General features: G+C 42.0%; 1 protein-coding gene across 4 annotated transcripts in view; it reads left to right on the top strand.

Annotated features, from left to right (window-relative positions):
• The window catches only part of HECW1 (HECT, C2 and WW domain containing E3 ubiquitin protein ligase 1), a 469,289-nt gene that overhangs the window by 435,816 nt on the left and 13,419 nt on the right, over nucleotides 1-20,054 (top strand). For all 4 annotated transcript variants that reach the window (XM_011958796.1, XM_011958795.1, XM_011958794.1 and 1 more), the window contains 2 exons: nucleotides 10,739-10,837; nucleotides 11,458-11,587. In XM_011958796.1, coding sequence (XP_011814186.1) covers nucleotides 10,739-10,837; nucleotides 11,458-11,587 — 229 coding nt within the window. The remainder of the gene's footprint in view (nucleotides 1-10,738; nucleotides 10,838-11,457; nucleotides 11,588-20,054) is intronic.

Genomic DNA, 20,054 nt, shown 5'->3' with positions numbered 1-20,054 from the left:
GCCAGGATGGTCTCGATCTCCTGACCTCGTGATCCGCCCGTCTCGGCCTCCCAAAGTGCTGGGATTACAGGCTTGAGCCACCGCACCCGGCCTTCCATATTCTTTTATGGATGGATGGATGGATGGATGGACAAATATAATTTTATATAAAATATAGCAATGTAATCAAAGTTTACTGTTTTATAAACTTCTCTCCATACTAACATATGAATTCTAAATTTATATTTTCAGCTCTGACCTTTCTGTTAAGCTTCAAACTTTATTATCAAAATACCTACTAGACATCTCCATTTTGATCCTCCTCCAAGTTAACAATTACTCTCTCCCACCAAGTCACTTCTTCCTGTCCTCCTCTTCTGCTGCATCTCACTGTCCTGCTGATGTGCCTCCAAAGTGTTCAGCATGATCCCCTTAACATATTGTAATAACCTCCAAATCTGTCCCCTCCTAAAATCTATATCCTTCATATGGGTGCAAAGTGATTTCTCTAAAAGTGCCGAAACAAGCACATCACTCACCTGTTTAAACCGGTCAATGGGTTCTCATCATCTACAATTTAAAGGGTGAACTTGTTGGCATGGAAAATAAGACCTTCCAGGGCCTCCTGCTATCTCTCTCCACAACCTTATCTCATATCGTGTCCTTCCTCGTTTTGTACGCCCTAGTAATCATGAATTGCATGCTGTTCTAAACACATCCCATTATGTTTCCTTATTCTTTTCCAGTGTGATTTTATTTTCTTGGAAAGCCTTTCCCTGCCTTCTTAAAGCAGACTAATTTCTATTCATTCTTCCAGGCTAATTCTTAGGCTTACCGCACTTGTCACCTCCTTCAGGCGGCCTGCCCGGATTTAACGCCCCCAGAGCCAAGCTGTGCTTCCTCCCCTGAGTTTTCACAGCACCCTGTGTACTCCTCTTCTCCACCACTTGCTCTGTGGTGATGAGATGCTGCATTGCTGTGTCTATCTCCCTTCCTAGCTTGTAAACTCAAAATGAATGGGTACCTTAGGATCTTTCTATATACCTGGCACATAGTAGGCACTTGATAAGTTTTTTGAAATTGGAAATGTATGAACACACTGCAATTTCCCTCACATTGAAAAAACAAAAACCCAAACCTCCATTGACGTCACACCCTCCTCCACTGATCACCGCACTGCTCCCCTTTAGAGGCGCATTCCTAGAAAGAGTTATCTGTGCTGGCTTTCTCCACTGCCTCTCCTCCCATTCTCTCCAGCCAGCTTCCTCCCCTGCACCCCTCATGAAGGTTGTCAAAGCCATCTGGTGACTCTCAGACCGCCTACTTCCTGATCTCAGAGGCACTTGACACAGTTGGCCTCTGCCTCCTTCCTGCGCCATGTGCTGCACATCCCTGTTCCTCCAGCCTCACCGCCTGTTCCTTCTCATGTACTTTATGGTTGCCTCTCATCTTCCAGAGCCCCAAATGCTGCATCAATTAACATTCAGCCCTGGGTCCGCCTCTCCATCTGCACAAACTTCCTCCGTGATCTTGTCCAGATGCCTGGCTTCAAATGCCATCTGCATCCTGACGGCCCCACAGTGACATCTGTAGCACGGCCCTGTGCCCGGAGGCACTGACTCCTCAGTAAAACGGCCTGCTTCACAGCTCCACTCAGATATAAATAGGCAGCACAGACATAATATGTCTGAAAGAGAACTCGCCATTTCCTCCTCCAAACCCTCTGTTCTGGTGTTTCCCATCTCAGTAAATGGCACCCAGTTGCTCTGGCCCAAGGCCGTGGACTATTCCTGTTGCCTTTCTTTTTCTCATCTCTCCCCTTAAATGCATCAGTAAATCCCCTGGGCTCTATCGTGAAAATACATCCAGACTCTCACCTCATCACCTCCACTACCACCCCCAGTATAAGCCACCATCACCTCCCATCTGGATGCAGAAGCCTCCAGACAGGCCTCAGCCCTCACTCTTGCCAGACTCACCTCTCTCCATGCAGCATCCAGAGTGATCATTTTAACACATCAGTTCATTCCAAAGACCCTACATGAAACTTCCAGTGGATTCCCATCATACTTAGAATGAAATCTAAAGTCCTTCCCATAGCCCGCCAAGTCTGGCATGATCTATCCCCTGGGTGCCTCTCCAAACTCATGTTCTGCCATTTCCCCCTTCTCACTCTGGGGTCCACCCCCACTGGCCTTTTTGCATTGCTCAAACAAACCACACACCTTCCCACCTTAGATCCCTAAGCTGTCCCCAAGCTTGTGATGCTCATTCTCCAGGAGCTCACTCTTTTTCTTTACTCAGATCCTGCATTATCCCCTCAGCAATGTTGACACTCCCTGAAGCATTCAGAAGGAATTATTCTCCCCGCTCATCACTTCCCCAAAAGAAACCTGGAGCCCAAATTCTTGGTGGGAGTTTAAGATGATATTTGGTGGGGTAGGAAGTACACTTACAGATTGAGAGAATGATAAAAAGCTGCTCAGATGTGCAGAGTGGAGCACAAAGCCATAGGGGTAAGAAGTGCATTGCCCCGGAGGGCCCTGGCAGCCTTCCTCAAGTTTTCAAGAAAGGCAAGTAGGAAAACAGTATGTCATCACATGTTTAGATATATTTTCCCACACCCTATGCTCTATTGCAGTGGTTCTCAAGAGAGGTTGATTTTGCACCATCACTCTCCACCGCCAGTGGACACTGGCAATGTCAGGAGGTAGTTTGGGTTGTCACAGCTTGGGAGGCTGGTACTACTGGCGTCTAGTAGGTAGAGGTCAGAGATGCTGTTAAACATGCTATAATACACCAGAAAGCAAATATCAATAGTGCCGAGGCTGAGGAACCAACTCTATTCTTTTGAGAACTGCAAAAGACTCCTTAAAGGAACTTAACCCATGCAGATCCTGGTCCATTACCAGGGAAGCAGTGTCTGGGAAAGATCCAGGGAGTATCAGAGATAGAAAACATGACTGCTACAGACAGAATCTTCTAGAACTCAGCTGACTCAAACCAGCTGGTTGTCAACCTGCAGGTGGTAGGCAATGCATAGGTGAATGCAGTCTCCAGAGTCATGGCTTGGGAAACAGGACATTACAATGGTGTCCTGGGGGCATCCAGGCATGGATGCAGTTATAGGAACCCTCTGGCCTCATTCACTGACCCAACAAAATGTGTGAACCCCTAAAATTTGCCAGTACAGTGTTCGTTTCAACAGACATTTGTGCTCCAGAAGATGCCATAGTGGTTAGAAGAGGCCTTTATAGACTAACGACTGTGTGTAGAGTTTTTAGCAGACCTCAGTGTCCTGCCAGGTGTTCCTGCATCTGCCTCAGCCCCCATCTCCTCACCAAAGGCACAAGAGCCAAGCACATTATCACCAAAAGCCCAACCTCTTTACAGTGCCCAGTGCACCATGTGATCACCTCTCCAAGCAGGAAGGCCCAGCTTTGGGTCTCCCAAGTCTGAAGCTTATCAGGGAGTATTTTTCATGCTGGGCTGTGATGCATCAAAAGATGCAGAAGCCAAGAATTAAGCAAAGGGAGATGAGTAGCCTGATCTGTTGGGGCAACAGGTCAAGAAGAAGAGACTAAGAAGGTCACCAAAACCAGGAGGCCCCTTGAATCAATCCTTATCAGCCCAAGTTTAATGCCAGGAAATAAAACTGCCAGAAATGCCCTACAGAGCCTTTTCAGACTTGGCATATTGCCTGGGTGCTGCACTGAGGGTTTCATTCAATTTTTATATCACTTTCATATAAAAGGATTAACTAGAAGCCTTTTAAAGCCTTTTCTTTCACTATCCAAAATGTCCTTCCAGAGTATTATTAGGTCTTTTATTTTCTTGGCTTGGCGAGCTATCCTGCTTCCCCTTCCATAAAATCATGGCCTGTAAATAAGAGATTCCTCTTGCAGACTTCCCAACTGCATTTTTTTGCCATTACAAAAACTGCTTTCATTTAAATAATCTGTTGAAAAATACACTGAACTCACTACATACTAATTCCTGCTGAAACATGTTCCCCCACAATGGTTCACTGGAGAGACTGAAGAGGGAGAGAAGAAAGGGAGAGGAAGACCTGCTATTTCAGTGCTTTGATGTAAAATATTTGCCACATCTTTCCATACATTGACTCAACCCCTAAACTCTTCTCTGCAGTTTGCTCTTTCTGTCCATCTTCCTGGGTGGAGACCTACTGCAGATATTGGAAATTTGAGCAATTAACCTAGTCAAACAGAGTTCAAATGGTATATGACATTTCAGACATTTTCTGTGGGTTTGTATAGTTGCACTCCACTGGGATAAAACCAGATGATAATTTTCAATTTAATTCCATTCAACAAATCTCGATTGAGACCTTACCTGTGCCAGGCACCATGATACATAAATGCTGTTTGTAAGCAGAGCAGAAGTTTGCAGCAGGAAGTTTCAGGCTAGCCACTGTCAGCCCAATCCACATTTTCACTCTTCAATTCAGAATGGGTTTTTAGGTCTAGAGTTCTGAGTGTAAGAAACTAGACATGCCAGTCTATGGATAGGAATTCATTAGACTCTCAGGTGGACTGACCACCACTAGTCCTTGTATAGAGGACTTTTAGCATCTTAGCAGCTGTCCTATACAGTAGGTGCCATTATGATTCCCATTTTGCAGTTGAGTTAACTGACATTAAACAGGTGTCCCAAAGTCACACAGGTCAGAAGATCCAAACCAAGGCAGCCTAACATCAGACCTTGTGATATCATCCTCCACAGCACATTGCCTTGCTTGGATTATTGGCAAATGGCCCAAAGAGGAGTCAAGTCAACAAACAGTAATACGTTCAAGAGGAGGGCTGAGTGTTTTTGAGGCCTTTAAGTCACTTGGGAGGATGTGCTGGAAATGTGTGAAACTCCATTACCTTTTGAACTCTCACTAAAATGTGCAAAACCCAGATGGAAATATGAGAAATCCTTGCCAATAATATTAGCTCCCTTCAGATCTCCTGCTGTAAGAGTCCTCCACGTATTTTTGAAAGGTCAGAGTGGCTGTTTCTTCAGCGTAGGTCAAGTTCATCTCTCAGACATATGGGGAGGTGCTGATGTGCATGCACCAAGAGCGACAGCTGCTCATTCCCAAAGTTACTCCACAGTCCCAGGGCACACTGGGTCCAGGCTTCCCCTCAGGAACTATGAGCAGACAGATAAAGATGAAAAACATACATGTTTCCATCAGAGGGGAAAGGGCTGAACCAAGCATAGAGCATTCCTAAAAAGAAATATTTTGCAGTGTTTTAAAGGATAATGAAAACCACTATTTGCACGTATCGAGGGTGTCCGTACTGTACCGTGGTGGGAACATGATTGCACAGAGGTCCCATCTACATATGTGTGCCCCTGCTCTCACCAACTGGTAGTCAGTCACAAATGTCACCTTGGGTGACAGAGTTGATTCACTTTTTAAAAATATTTTATATATCACTTGTATTTTACATTAAAAAACACCCAATTCTGTTATTTTTCTTTGGCAGGAGGGAAGGGGTTGATGATACCAAAAACAAAAACTTGCAACATACTAAAACCAAGGATATGAAAATAATTTAATCAGAGTCCAGGAATGTTCCCACAAACCACGGGGATGTGGTTTGGATTGAGGAATGTAACCATGAACTGTCTGTGCTCTTCATCTGAAGGAAAACAGAGCATGCCTTCCACACAAAGGAGACTTGGCCTTCATTGATCCTCAATAGAAAGGATTTTGTTGTTGTTGTTGTTGTTGTTGTTGTTAAATGTGGGTTCTTGGTATTTTGCTCTATTGCTAATCTTTCTGTGGTCTCAGGTCTAAATGGATGGAAACACATCTCTAATTGATAAATAAGTAGAAAAATATGCTTTATGTGTTTCTTAAAAGTCAGGAATATGTTTTATGGTGATGGCATGTCAGAATCTCCTGGGAGGTTTCAAATTACACGAAAAACATTGCCAGAGAGAGAGACTCAAGCCCCTTCACTGCCCAGGGGAGGCTCCATTCCTGACCCATCCGGCTGTGGCTAGAATGGGGAAAAGGCTGGGACCCACCACCCGCTGCTGGGAGGCTGCATGGGCTGACCCGCCTTGCCTCCTCTCCTCAGCCCCCTGTGCATGTGCACCTGCTGGGTACCTGGGGGCTGAGGTCTCTCTTGTGAAGAGGAGTTGAAGGGCACCCATCGTTGGAACTTAGACACACATGGGAAACGGCAGAAAGCAGATTCTGAGCAGGGAACCTGGGGGCCCTTAAGATACAATAACCGCCACGAGAAGCAGAAGAATGGCCTAGGGAGCCGGGGTGCCCAACACGGCCTGAGGGGTAGAGGTGAACGTGGTAGCTGTTCCCTCCACCCACCAGGCCCTGGTGGCCCTAGGGATTAAAGGACGTGAGCAAACTTCAAAAGCAGTCCCTGTAAACTCTTGGGCCCAGGCAACTCCTCCGCGAGTCCCCTCTAAGAAAGCAGGACAACACGGAGGAGCCACTCCCTCCTGGCAAAGGAAAACTGAGCACAGGCCAGGAAAAAGCACAGGTGCGGAGCCGCAGCCTGGTCGGGCAGAGGCGGCACCAGCACAGGCATCGCGTCGTAACGTGCTGAGTTGCAGAGGCTGAGACGGCAGAAGCTGCGTTCAAGCATGGCCTCCAGAATGTCAGCACAGAAAAAGCGGGGAGTAGTGCTACACCCCAGGAGCTGGGTTGGCCTGCAGTATCGTTCGAGACTCCTGAGATCCACGGAGAAAAAGGAGTGAGCAAAGCCCTGCAAGCTCACACACACAGGCTCTCGAACAGGGCCCTGGGGCCGGGTGTTTAAGTAACAGACTCACACCCACAGGCAAGGGGAGCGGCTCCGCTGCTTCTATAGGGTCTTATTTTAGTTTATCCTCTGAACTCTATTTATGCCAAGTGACTTAGCTCGAAACCTCAGCACTTTATTTTGCTTAAATTATTGGGATAGTTTCTTCATACCTAGTCACACTATCTTAGGTCCAGAGACCAAGGAAAAGTATTTTCTTTCTGTCTCATACTTCCTCCTCTTTTGTAACCTGTGTTAACAGCAAATGTAATCAACTTCCCCACAAGCAATTGTTTAGTTTAGGGAAGATAAATATAGAAGATAAATAAAGGCGGTGCACCATCACTAGAAGGTGTTTTCTCATTTATGAAATTGCACACACAGCAATTCATCAGCTATTGTTTTTTTTTTTTCCATCTGCTATTGTTTTAGATTTGAATTGTACACAGTTGCTGTATTTTGTGTTATACAAACATGTCCCAGATCATAGTTCGTGGCTCTGGAATATATTTTACAGTACATATGGGACTGGCTTAGAGCCATCCCGTCTGTGGTTATGTAAAGCCAAACCACGTTATCATAGCTTTGTTGCACAGTTACTTAAAAATAAGCTAGGACTTGTTTGTTGCCCATGTCAGTCCTTGAAACCAGTGTAATTCTGACTTTGGAAATTCCACCTTATGGTCTACCCAATTCAAAGCAAATACACATTCTCTGTTGGCAGTCTGTGCTGCAGTCCCCCGTGCTAGGAAACCCCATTGCCACACCCCCTGGTTGAGAGACATACAACAGTGATCCCACCCCCTGGTAGAGAGTGATCCTTGCTGCAAAGTGGTCCTTGCTGCAAAGTACTCGAGACTCAGATTTCCTCCCTGGTTGCTCATGATTGATCCGGTGGGCATCCAACCTGAGTTAGAACAGTCAGAATCATGCTGAAAATTTAGACCTAGGTCAGAGGGAGTCAACTTGGTGTCTCCTGTGCTTGAACTCTGGGATGTAAACCATAGGAGGTGTTGGCAGTGAGAGAGGAGAAATGAGCTTAGAGAAGCCAAAGGGAGAAACTGGATGAGGGAGGGCGATATCACTCATGTCCCTGGCGTTCCTGAGGCCCAGCTGCATTCCTGATCCTGGATTCCTTGAGACACCGCCATGGCCTTAGAGGGTTTAAACTGGTTGAAGGTTACCTGAGCCAAAATATGTCTAATTAGCACAAGAGATGTTGGTAGCCAACATAAAATACTGATAGCAAAAATAGGTAACACTTAAATAGTGAAGTTTTCCAGAAGAAGAAACTGAGAAGAGGGAGGTTAAACGCTTGCACAAGATCACACAGCAGGCAGCCTGGCCCCAGAACCCAGAGTAGCAACCTCTCCATCGCTCACGTCTCAAAATAGACACAAAGGAAAAGGCCTGGTTTGGTGTCAGGCAGATGTGGGCCAGTTTCCTCACTGAACCACTTGCCTGGGGCTAATTACGGACCCTCAGTTTCTTAATCTGCAAAATGGAGATGACCAAAACCATAAAATAGAATTGTTGCAAGGGTCAATGAGATATTGTAAATTACGTGCCTTGGCCCAGTAGACATTTGATAAAAGTTACTTCTAATCTGTTTTCAATTTTTCATTTATAATTAACTGCAGTGACTAGAACTGATAGAATATTGTGAAGAGTGGTAGTAACAAGCATCCTTCGGTATTTTTACTGTTAAATATATTGCTGAGATAGATGTGCTTTATTTTGTTAAGGAAGCATTCTTCTATCGCTGGTTTACTACAAAGATTTTTTTTTCTCCAGAAATTGATGATGGATATTTTCAAGTAACTGTCCAGTTTGTAACCAAAAAAAAAGAGTCATATGATTTTTGTCTTTTGACCTTATACTTGATTTTAGTAATAGAATTCTTAATATTGAATATCCTTAGTTGTCTAATTAAACATCCTTAATCATTTTGCATTGTTCTGGAAATGAACTAGTAGGTTCAATTCTCTTGTGTTTATTTAGAATTTATGTACAAGTGAAATTTCTCTAGTTTTCTTTCTTGTTTTATCTTTTCCATGTTCCACTTTGTGGTTATGGTAGCTCATAATGATGAATTAAGAAGTTTTCCACACTTTTCTGATTTCTGGAACTGTTGAAATAGCAGAACGGTTTTCTGTCCTTGAGTCTTTGAAAGAACATGTCTTTAAAAATATATATATCCAGTCCCAGTATCAATTTTGGAGATAGTCCTTTCTCCTCAAAGTTTTCTACTTGGCACTATGGTTATTGGTCTATTTAAGTTTTCTACATCTTCCTGAATAAATTTGAATAATTTTTATTTTGCTAGAAAATTTTTAATTCATTGAGATATTCAATTTTTTAGCACTAAGTTGAAAACAGTAATCTCATTTAATGTTATCATTTATTCCATATCTGCATATATTTGCTACCTGCTGTGAGTCCCAGCTCTCTTTACTGGACCCTCAGGGGCCACCTCTAAGCGGGGAAGCCACCGGCCCATCGCTTCTGTGCTGACCTTTAGTCTTTTCCTGGTTTGGATCATCTCGGTTGTCTCTACCTAGATGGCCACAACCCTACTATCACGTTAGAAGCATGAGTTACAATGCCCTAGAGTCTATTTGGAGTAGGTGAGCCAATCTTCTATTGGGGTAGAAGATAACTGTTTTTATACACAGGATGTGGTTACTGTCTTGGGGACCAGTCAGTTATTGGGGTGGTCAGGAAAGGGCACCCAAGAATGAAGCACTGGTGGGGTGCCCAGGCCCAAGGACCCATTGTCCCGGAAGCCCCCTATCCACAGTGCCCCATAGCACTTTCACTGAGGTTTTGTTTGCCTCTGGTCTCTTCAGAGTCAATAACACTAGCATGTTATTTCATGGAAAAAGAATCAACTACTTCAAACATACCAATCTGAAGTGTTTTTATAAATATATGTATTCTATGGAATTAGATACTCTATTCATTCTACCATCTTTATAGCAACTACAGAGTAGGAAATCCCGTGAGTCTAAAAAGACCCACATAAAAGGCATTGGAGATAGATTAGTTGGAAATTCTGACAGGGAGGATCGGAGAAAATTCACAACTAAATCCCTAATTAGGTGAGAACCTACTTAGAGTGGACACCAGGGAGACTCCAGTTATGAAAGTAGGTGCCAGAGACAGGCAAGGCCCACATGGTGGGGAAAGCATAGGGTGTTAGACCAGACAGGCAAGAAGCTGGTTTAGGAGCAGGCCACAATGAAATCAAGCCCAGGTAGCCTCAGCATTTTGCTAAGCAGGTTACTTGCAAAATGCTCAGGAAGTCAATGCTCCAACAAGGATTTAAATCAGTAAAGGCACTTACATCTGGAGGTGGCCAGATCTGTATGGCCAGTTCTTCCTAGCAGTGACCTCGTTCTGTCTTTCATGTGGCTGGCAGTTTTAAAGAGTGATGCTCATTCAGCTTATCTCTTACCATGTTGTGAATCTATGTAACTCTTCCCCACTGTCTGCAAGCACAACTGCCATATCAAACCCTCCACCTGCCAGCATGAACCTTAGGTAATGTAGATAAAATGTTTGAATGGGTAAGGACGCACATCCAGAAAGCCCTCTGTGTCACTGGATCCAGGTCCTCCTCCAGTTCAGTGTGGGCGTTTTATCTAAGATTCCTGAATTCCCCTTCCCAGTGCTTTCCTCTTCTTGGGTCCTCATTCTCCCAGGTCTGAAAAAAGTTCTGAAAAAATGACTCAAGTCTGCTACATGGTGGGGAGAGGAGGCTTCCTTTAGTACCTAGCAAACACACAGGCATTATTCATGGTAAAGCATAAGGAGGAAGAGAACAGGCGCCTCCCTTGCGTCATCAATGAGAAGATTCCTTAAGCAGCTTGAGATGAATACTCAAAAGAAACACATCAGATAAAAGTGCAAACTAAAATATTTAATAATGTAAATTTCCACTTATCCATTTCTCTGCCTTGTCTGTGTTCCAGGTTCAGGTTTAGCGGTCGCATCCTGGGCCTGGCTCTGATCCATCAGTACCTTCTTGACGCTTTCTTCACGAGGCCCTTCTACAAGGCACTCCTGAGACTGTAAGTGCTTTGCAGACCGTGCTTCCACCCCAGCCCTGCCTTCAGGGCAACAACACTGACCTCTCTGGTGCCACTGACCCTTTTGTCCCTGTTTTGCCCTAACCATTCCTGTTAGGGCTATGGTGGCTTCCTGTTCTGAGTGCTTAGATATCATATACATTTTTTAGCCCAATAAAAAGGCATTTAGGGATTTTGTTGTTGTTGTTGTTGTAGGGGAAGATTCTATTATCAAAATGTCATATCATGGAGATTAATCATTTTATATAAAAATTATAATAATATTACAAACATTGCATTAAACTGTTAAGTAGAACTGATCAGTTTATAACACAGTTGTTTTAAAATGATAGTTTTCTCCAATTTTCATGCAGAGTCCATGAGTCAATAATTATTTCATGTTTGTTATTGTAAACAATTTCACATTTTCTTTTCAAAGGAAAATCTTTTGAATGAACTAAAATGACTGAATGATCTGATTCATTAGTGTATTCAAAAGTATCAAATTGTTAGGATAAGTCTGTGATGTTTTAGCCAGGAATGATATAACCACATTTTGAAGTGAGGTCTGGGCAGCCATTTGTTCAGTAATTCTGTTTGCCTTTCTCACTGAATTCACCCAGGCCCTGTGATTTGAGTGACCTGGAATATTTGGATGAGGAATTCCACCAGAGCTTGCAGTGGATGAAGGACAACAACATCACAGACATCCTAGACCTCACTTTCACTGTTAATGAAGAAGTTTTTGGACAGGTTTGTGTGATATGGAGCTTGGAAAAGGGATTTTGTTTTTTACCATGGAAAATACACATAACATGAAATTTATCATCTTAATCACTTTTAAGTGTAGACTTCAGTGCTTCAGTATATCCACATTGTTGGGCATCCAATCTGCAGAACTTTTTTGTCTTGCAAAACAGAAACTCTACTCATTAAACAATAACTTTCCATTTCTCCTACCCACAACTCCTGGCAACTACCATTCTATTTTCTGTTTCTATGAATTTGACTACTCTAGATACTTCATATAAGTGGAATTATACAATATTTGTCTTTTTGTGGCTGGCTTATTTCACTTAGCATAATGTCCTCAAGGCTCATCCGTGTTGTAGCATGTGTCCGAATTTCCGTCCTTTTTAAGGCTAAATAATATTTCATTATGTAGATATATATGTATACACACATATATATACAAATATACATAGTATTCTTCCTTTATATATATAAAATATTCCTTCCTTTTTAAAGCAGAAAAATATTTCATTATGTGTATGTTATACATATATATAAACAAATATATATACGTATATGCTGTATTTTGTTTATCCATTCATCCATTTGTCTGTTGATGAACACCTGGTTTTTTTCCACCTTTTGGCTATTGTGAATCATGCTGCTATGAACGTGAGTGTACAAATATCTGTTCAAGTCCCTGCTGTATGTATCAATTCTTTTGGATATATACACAGAAATGGGATTGCTAGATCATGCGGTAATGGGATTTCGTTTTTAAATTAGCAAATATGGGATCTCATTCATTCAAACCAATTCCTTGGGAACCACTTCCTTTAATAAATCTGCCTGTGTCCTCTTTCTTCTTTTTCTTGTTATGACATGGATCTACTTTATGGAGTTTTTTGAAAATCAGATATGATAATGGACCAGAAAGCATTTTTGTGAAGTGCGCCATACATATATCAGGTATTTCTGTTATCTGTGCCATTACAGAAATGATTCTTTCTATCACATCCAGATAGCTACTCCTCCAAAATACATATATCTCAACACTAAATAATAAGATAAAGTTTCCCATTTGCTTTCTACTAGCATTTATGTAACATCAAATCTTCTGATCAAATGGCCTACAGTTTTAACAGAAAATAACCATAGCCTGAGTATATTTAACAAACACGGTTTGGTGAACCTCATTTTCTAGACCTAAAGCCTGTGACATACTGTAATTCGTAACAGAGTTGTTGTGATGGTTAAGTCAGAATGCTTCAGAGGTGCCTCACATCAATGTGGACAGTAGACTGGGTCGCTGCATGAGAATGAATGAACGCTGCAGGCCACCAAGCACCCACATCCCAGTCAAGAATCTTGGATAGGTCCTGGAAACATCAACATTCTGCTGTATTTCCTCTGTAAAAACATGCCTCTGAAGAATGCTGTTACATACTTGAGGAAAAAAAAAATATTTCTTTCTACAACTCTGGAGAGCACATTTAAATATGTTCAAGAATATGCTACTCATGGCTGGGCATGGTGGCTCACGCCTGTAATGCCAGCACTTTGGGAGGCTGAAGTGGGCAGATCACCTGAGGTCAGGAGTTCGAGAACAGCCTGGCCAACATGGTGAAACCCCGTCTCTATTAAAAATACAAAAATTAGCTGGGCATGGTGGCGGACACCTGTAATCCCAGCTTCTTGGGAGGCTGAGACAGGAGAATCTTTTGAACCTGGGAGGTGGCAGTTACAGTGAGCCAAGATCACGTCATTGCACTCCAGCCTGGGTGACAAGAGCAAAACTCCATCTCAAAAATAAATAAATAAATAAAAATAAAAAGCTACTCATTTAACTTTCCTGCCATGTACTCATTGAACAGGCAAAATACACTGTTCTCTGTGCATGACTACTTTTAACCCATCTTTCACATATGCCTAATTGTAGAGGGTAAATTTGTAAAATACACACAATTACTTAACAAATTATATTAAGACAACTGGGTAGCCATCTGTAAAAGTTTTAAGTTAGATTCCTAACCTAACTCATTACACTAAATAAATTCCAGCTGGATCAGAAACTTGTCTGTAAAAATTTAAATTCGGGCGGATCACGAGGTCAGGAGATCGAGACCATCCTGGCTAACACTGTGAAACCCCGTCTCTACTAAAAAATACAAAAATCTAGCCGGGCGAGTTGGCGGGCGCCTGTAGTCCCAGCTACTGGGGAGGCTGAGGCAGGAGAATGGCGTAAACCCGGGAGGCGGAGCTTGCAGTGAGCTGAGATCCGGCCACTGCACTCCAGCCCGGGCAACAGAGCAAGACTCTGTCTCAAAAAAAAAAAAAAAAAGGAAAAAAGAGATAATTTTTATCTTTAATCTTGCACTAAAGAATGCTGATACAGATATGGCACAAACTCTCAAAGTCATAAAAGTCATCTTACACAGTCAAATATTATTTTTAAATTTCTGCATGGCAAACTGAAAGCGACATAATGTTTAATATATAACATAAAGACTATTTCTTTCAATATCAGAAGAGATCCCACAGATCAATATGAAATTGTCAGTCAACAACCTAATAGAAAAGTCACAAAGAATATAAATAGATAGTTCCCAGAAAAGGAAAGACAAGGAGATAATCTCATTTACAATTTTTTAAAATAAATTAATGCTATAGTGAGATACCATTTTCCCTTATTAGAATGTCAAGAATTAGAACTGTAGCAGTATTTTGGGATGGTGTAGAGAAACAGACCCTCCTGTCCATTGTAGGTGGAAGTTTGATTCACTCTCTATGAAAGGCTCTTTGGTGATACCGGTTCATATTTCAAATCACATGCCTTTGACTCAGCATACATGTCTAGAAATTTGTCCTACTGATACATTAACACCTAATTAAAATTACTAATACATTAGGATCTTCATCACAGCCTTGTTGATAGTTGAAAAATATCTGTAACAGTCTAAATGTCCAGCAGTAGAGCACTGGTTAAATAAATGACACATTTACTAAGTGGAGTAGTGAAATCATGTGGGGTTATTAAAAAGCAAGAGGACACCTCAGCCCCTCAATTCACATATAATCATGAGCAATAAACAGGTACACTAACAACAATTAAGAAAGAAAAACACAGGTCTAAATTGTCATGAAAAATTTCTAAGATATATTTTTAAGAAAAAAAGACAGTGAAGAACAGTGTGTAAAACACACTACTGTTTACAGGGAAAAAGAGTTTATATTGGTCAGGCACAGTGACTCACGCCTGTAATCCTAGCACTGTGGGAGGTGGAGGTGGGAGGATCTCTTGAAGGCAGGAGTTCAAGACCAGCCTGGGCAACATAGCAAGACCCCACCTCTAAAAATTTTTTAAATTGAAATATATACATTCCCCAGCATATGCATAGAATCTCCCTGGAAGGGAAGTAGAGATGACTGTTTCCAGAAAGGGAGAATGCACGGCTGGGAAGTTAAGTGGGAGAAAAATGTACTTTTCATTTTATGGCCTTCTATACCACTTGAATTTTATTCCATGGTCATGTACTATATATTCAGGAAAACAAAGTCAGCTACAAATAACTGAATGCATAAAATTAGAGGAAAAAATAAAGTTGAAGATACAAAAGAACAATCCTCTAGTGTAAAGTGTAGGAACTCGACAACTTAGAAAAAAAGCTTAAATGTTCCCAGTGATAAAAATAAGGATGTGTTATAGATCTAGAATAATGTACAGTTGACCCTTCAAAATGCAAGGGTTAGGGCGCTGACTCCTGGAGAGTTGAAAATTCATGTATAACTTTTGATTCTCCAAAAACTTAAATACTTGTAGCCTACTGTTGACTAGAAGTCTTATTAATAACAAAAATGGTCAATTAACAAATATTTTATAGGTTATAGGTATTATAAACTGTCTTCTTACAATAAGGAATGCCAGAGAAAAGAGAATGTTATTAAGAACATGATAAGGAAGAGAAAATATATTTTCTATTCATTGAATGGAAGTGGATCATCATAAAGGTTGTCTTCACTTTTAGGCTGAAGAGGAGCAGGAAATGAGGGTTTGGTCTTACTGTCTCAGGGGTGGGAGAGGTGGAAGAGGGGGCAGGAGAGGCAGGCACACTGGCTGTAACTTTGTGGAAATACATTGTAATTTCTGTCATTTTTGTATTTTCGTTTCTCTAAATATGTGTCTATATAGTACCAATCCTTCTTCTACCAATCCTTTGCTTTAGTTTCAGTGCCCATATCTAGAAAAGTTCAGTATCATAAAAGAAGTCAAAAGCAGTCTTAAACAATCAGAACCCTTCTGCCAGATTGTCTAACATCGATTTGTTTTCTGGCACTGCTTCTTCTAGATCTTCTTCCTTGTCACCTGGCACTGGTTCAGAAGCACTCATCCCCATCAAGTCATCTTCTTTTAGTTCCTCTGGCATGGTGTCTATCAGCTCTTGAATTTCTCCAAGATCCGTATCTTGAAACCCTTTACCCCCAACTTTTTTTTTTTTTTTTTTGCTATATCTACAATCTCTTTCATGATTTCCTTGATTGGCTCTGTCATAAATCCTGGGAGGTTATGCATAACATGTGGACACAGTTTTCTCCAGCAGAGATTTATTGTTTGGGGCTTGATGACTTCCATGGCTTTTTCTATAACATCTTCAGTGGCATAACTTTTCCAGAATTTCACAATGTTCTCTCTATTGAAGTCATCCATAGTGTTGACATCCTTTCCATAGAGTGCCCTGTGTAATGAGACTTAAAGGTCCTACGACTCTTGATCTAAAGACCAAATTAGAGATGTTGTTTTGGGGGGCAAGTAGACCACTTTGATGCCTTGGTGTTGAACTCAGGGGGTTCTGGGTGGCCAAGGGCACTGTCCAATATAAAAAAAACTTTAAAAGGCAGTCCCTTATTGGCAAGGTACTTCCTAACTTCGGGAACAAAGCACTGACAGAACCGATCCAGAAGAGACGTTCTCATTATCCAGGCCTTCTTGTTATCAGCTGGTGTTATCTTTTCTCTTCAAGACTCAGGGGTTAAAGCTTTAATGGATAAGGGCAATCTTGATCATAAATCCAAATGTGTTTGCACAAAACAGTAGAGTTAGCCTGTCAATTCCTGCCCTAAATCCTGGTTCTTACTTGTCTTCCTTACTAATAAAGGTTCTTTGTGGTGCTTTTTTTCCAGAACAGGGCACTTTCACCTGCATTAAAAACCTGTACAGGCAGGTATCTTTTCTCCTCAGTGATTTTCTTAATGGTGTCTGGGAATTCGTCTGCTGCCTCTTGGTCAGCACAAGCTCCTTCTCTTCTTTTTTCTTTTTTTTTTGAGACAGAGTCTCGCTCTGTCACCCAGGCTGGAGTGCAGTGGCCGGATCTCAGCTCACTGCAAGCTCCGCCTCCTGGGTTTACGCCATTCTCCTGCCTCAGGCTCCCGAGTAGCTGGGACTACAGGCGCCCACCACCTCGCCCGGCTAGTTTTTTTGTACTTTTAGTAGAGACGGGGTTTCACCTTGTAAGCCAGGATGGTCTCTATCTCCTGACCTCGTGATCCGCCCGTCTCGGCCTCCCAAAGTGCTGGGATTACAGGCTTGAGCCACCGCGCCCGGCCTTCTCTTCTTATCTTGACATTTTTTTCAGCCAAACTTGTTTCTAAAATTATCAAACCATCCTTTGCTGGCATTAAATTTTCCAACTTTGGATCCTTCACCTTCCTTTTGCTTTCAGTTATCATATAATGACTTTGCTTTTTCTGGAATCATATTAGAGTCTATAGGTATGCCATTGTTCAAGCAATACTGCACTCACATAAAAGCTGTGTTTTCAGCCGAGCACGGTGGCTCATGCCTGTAATCCCAGCACTTTGGGAGGCCAAGGCGGGTGGATCACAAGGTCAAGAGATCAATACCATCCTGGCCAACATAGTGAAACCCCATCTCTACTAAAAATACAAAAATGAGCTGGGCATGGTGACACGTGCCTGTAATCTCAGCTACTCGGAGGCTGAGGCAGGAGAGTCGCTTGAACCCGGGAGGCAGAGATTGCACCGAGCTGGGATTGCACCACTGCATTCCAGCCTGGCAACAGAGCGAGACTCTGTCTCAGAGAAAAAAAAAAAAAGCTGTATTTTCAATATGATATAAAAAGATATTCCACAAAAAGTGCCAGGTTTTCACACCTGCTGTCATAGCTGCAGTGATGGCTTCATGAATTTCCTTTTCTTTTTTTACAATGGTCCCTGTGCTGGATTCATTTGTTTTGAAAAGATGGGAAACCACATCTGCAGACCTCAATCTATGGTACCTATCAAGCAATTCAATTTTCCCTCGTAATATCATGATTTTTCTCTGCTTCTTGAGATTACTGCCAGCATCATTAGTGGCCCTTCATGTGGGTCCCACGATGTTATTAAAAGTTCACGGTATTGCACTTAAACACAGTGGAAAATATGCAGTAAACAAGAGAGATCACTTTTTACTGTGATACACAGTTTACTGGAGAGAGGCTGTTCATCAGCAACACTTGAGCTCATCGCAAAAACAACTACAAAATTATTTGTTTGGAGGTGGCTACAAAATTATTACAATAGTACAGTATGTACTACAGTTAATTTTATGCAGTTGTGATTTAATGCTGCATTTTTATGTTAGTTTGCTTTTCTCTCAACTGCCAGTGGCACCATGTGCAGGCTCTAAGTGTTTGTGTGTGTGAGTTTTCATAAATTTTAACTTTTTAATAATAGATTTGTGTACATTTTGTGTTAGTAAATGATAAAAATAGACTGCTATCTATATATATTTTATGGACTCATGACATTTCTAACTCTTTTTTTTATTTTAAAAAAGCTTCTATTAATTTTCTAGGTATGCAGGCCATCTGCGAGTTTTTTCAAATTGTTGTAAGTCTCCAAAAAAATTTCCAATATATTTATTGAAAAAAATCCATGTATAAGTGGACCCATGCAGTTCAAATCCATGTTGCTCAAGGGTCACCTGTATACCTGTTTAAAGTTTATCCCATTTCTCTTCAAAAGGAGGTCACCAAGAACAATGAGTGGTTTTAGAAGATTGAATTGCAGCCCTTCTTTTGTCAAGTTGTTAGATAGTGGAGAGCAGAGGGATGCAGGTGAAAGACACCATAGCCTTTAGGATTAGATTCAGCTACTAGTGAAGCAGCCAAAAATGACCCTGTTGAAATTAATAGAAGCTTTTTTTTTCTCACATAAAAGCCCTGTTTAGGCTGAGTGTGGTGGTTCACGCCTATAATCCTAGCACTTTGGGAAGCCAAGGCAGGTAGATCGCTTGAGGCCAGGAGCTCAAGACCAACCTGACCAACATGGCAAAATCCTGTCTGTACTAAAAATAAAAAAAAATTAGTCAGGTGTGGTGGCACGTGCCTGTAGTCCCAGTTACTTGGGAGGCTGAGGTGGGAGAATCGCTTGAGCCTGGGAGAGAGAGTTTGCAGAGAGCTAAGATTGTACCACTGCCCTCCAGCCTGGGTGACAGAGTGAGACCCTGTCTCAAAACAAAAACAAAAAAAGCACTGTTTGATAAAATCCTCAGGGATCAAGCTCCTTCCAGGTATCCCCACTGCTATCACTAGGATAGGCGCCCCGCACTCTTAGCCCAGATGAGTACAGCATCCCAACCATCATGACTGCGTTCAATGCAGCAGGACAAAGGAACACAGAGCCTATCCCTTCAAGGAGGCCTCCTGACAGTGCCAAACACTTCTGCTTTCATCCCATTGGACAGAATTTACTTACACGCCACACCTAGCTGTGAAGGAGGTTGGAAAATAAAGTCTTTAACTGGGCAGCTAAAAATCAGACATCCCAAAGAATATGGATGCTGGGTGGTAACAAGTATTTTATTGTTAGCCAATATTTTATAATTAGCACTGATCACCTAAGTGTTAAAAGAAAAGGTAACCATCAGATTACTTATGGACCGTTTTGTTTAGGTACATGTGTCCACAAGTGCCAAACATACAAGTATTTTTTTCCTTAAACCAGTAACTAAATCCAGTGATGCCTCATTTGTCTTGCAGCATTGAGCATTTCAGTGAACGCTTAAGTGAATTTAAGATGACTGAAGATTACCCCCTTCATACATGAACACATTTTGATTTTTTTTAATGTCTAGTATGTTATCTACCTTCTTGCCTGTGGAAAGGTGGCACACAGATCATAGCCTTCCCTGATGACTCAAGCATGTCCTAACAAAACATGCATCATCACACAAGTGGCAGCGCCATTTGCTGTGTGTGCCTACGTGCTTCTGGTTCCCTTGCCAGGATCAGGCTGCCCTGGCTGTGTAATATTATACCCCACCCTCTGCCAGAAGCCTACTGTCTTCTGGCCAGCTGTGGGAGTGGAAGCTGATGGCTGTTAAGAATTTGCTGTCATTGAGATTTGGGGGCATCAGGTATGTGATTGTAGCGTTGAGACATTCACCTTCACCATTGGGGACAGCCTAGCACATTTTCCTTTTATTTCC

Source organism: Colobus angolensis, unplaced genomic scaffold (genome assembly GCF_000951035.1).
Source record: "Colobus angolensis palliatus isolate OR3802 unplaced genomic scaffold, Cang.pa_1.0 Scaffold475, whole genome shotgun sequence".
NCBI classification, from domain to species: Eukaryota; Metazoa; Chordata; class Mammalia; order Primates; family Cercopithecidae; genus Colobus; species Colobus angolensis.
This window is presented reverse-complemented; position numbering and strand designations above follow the sequence as displayed.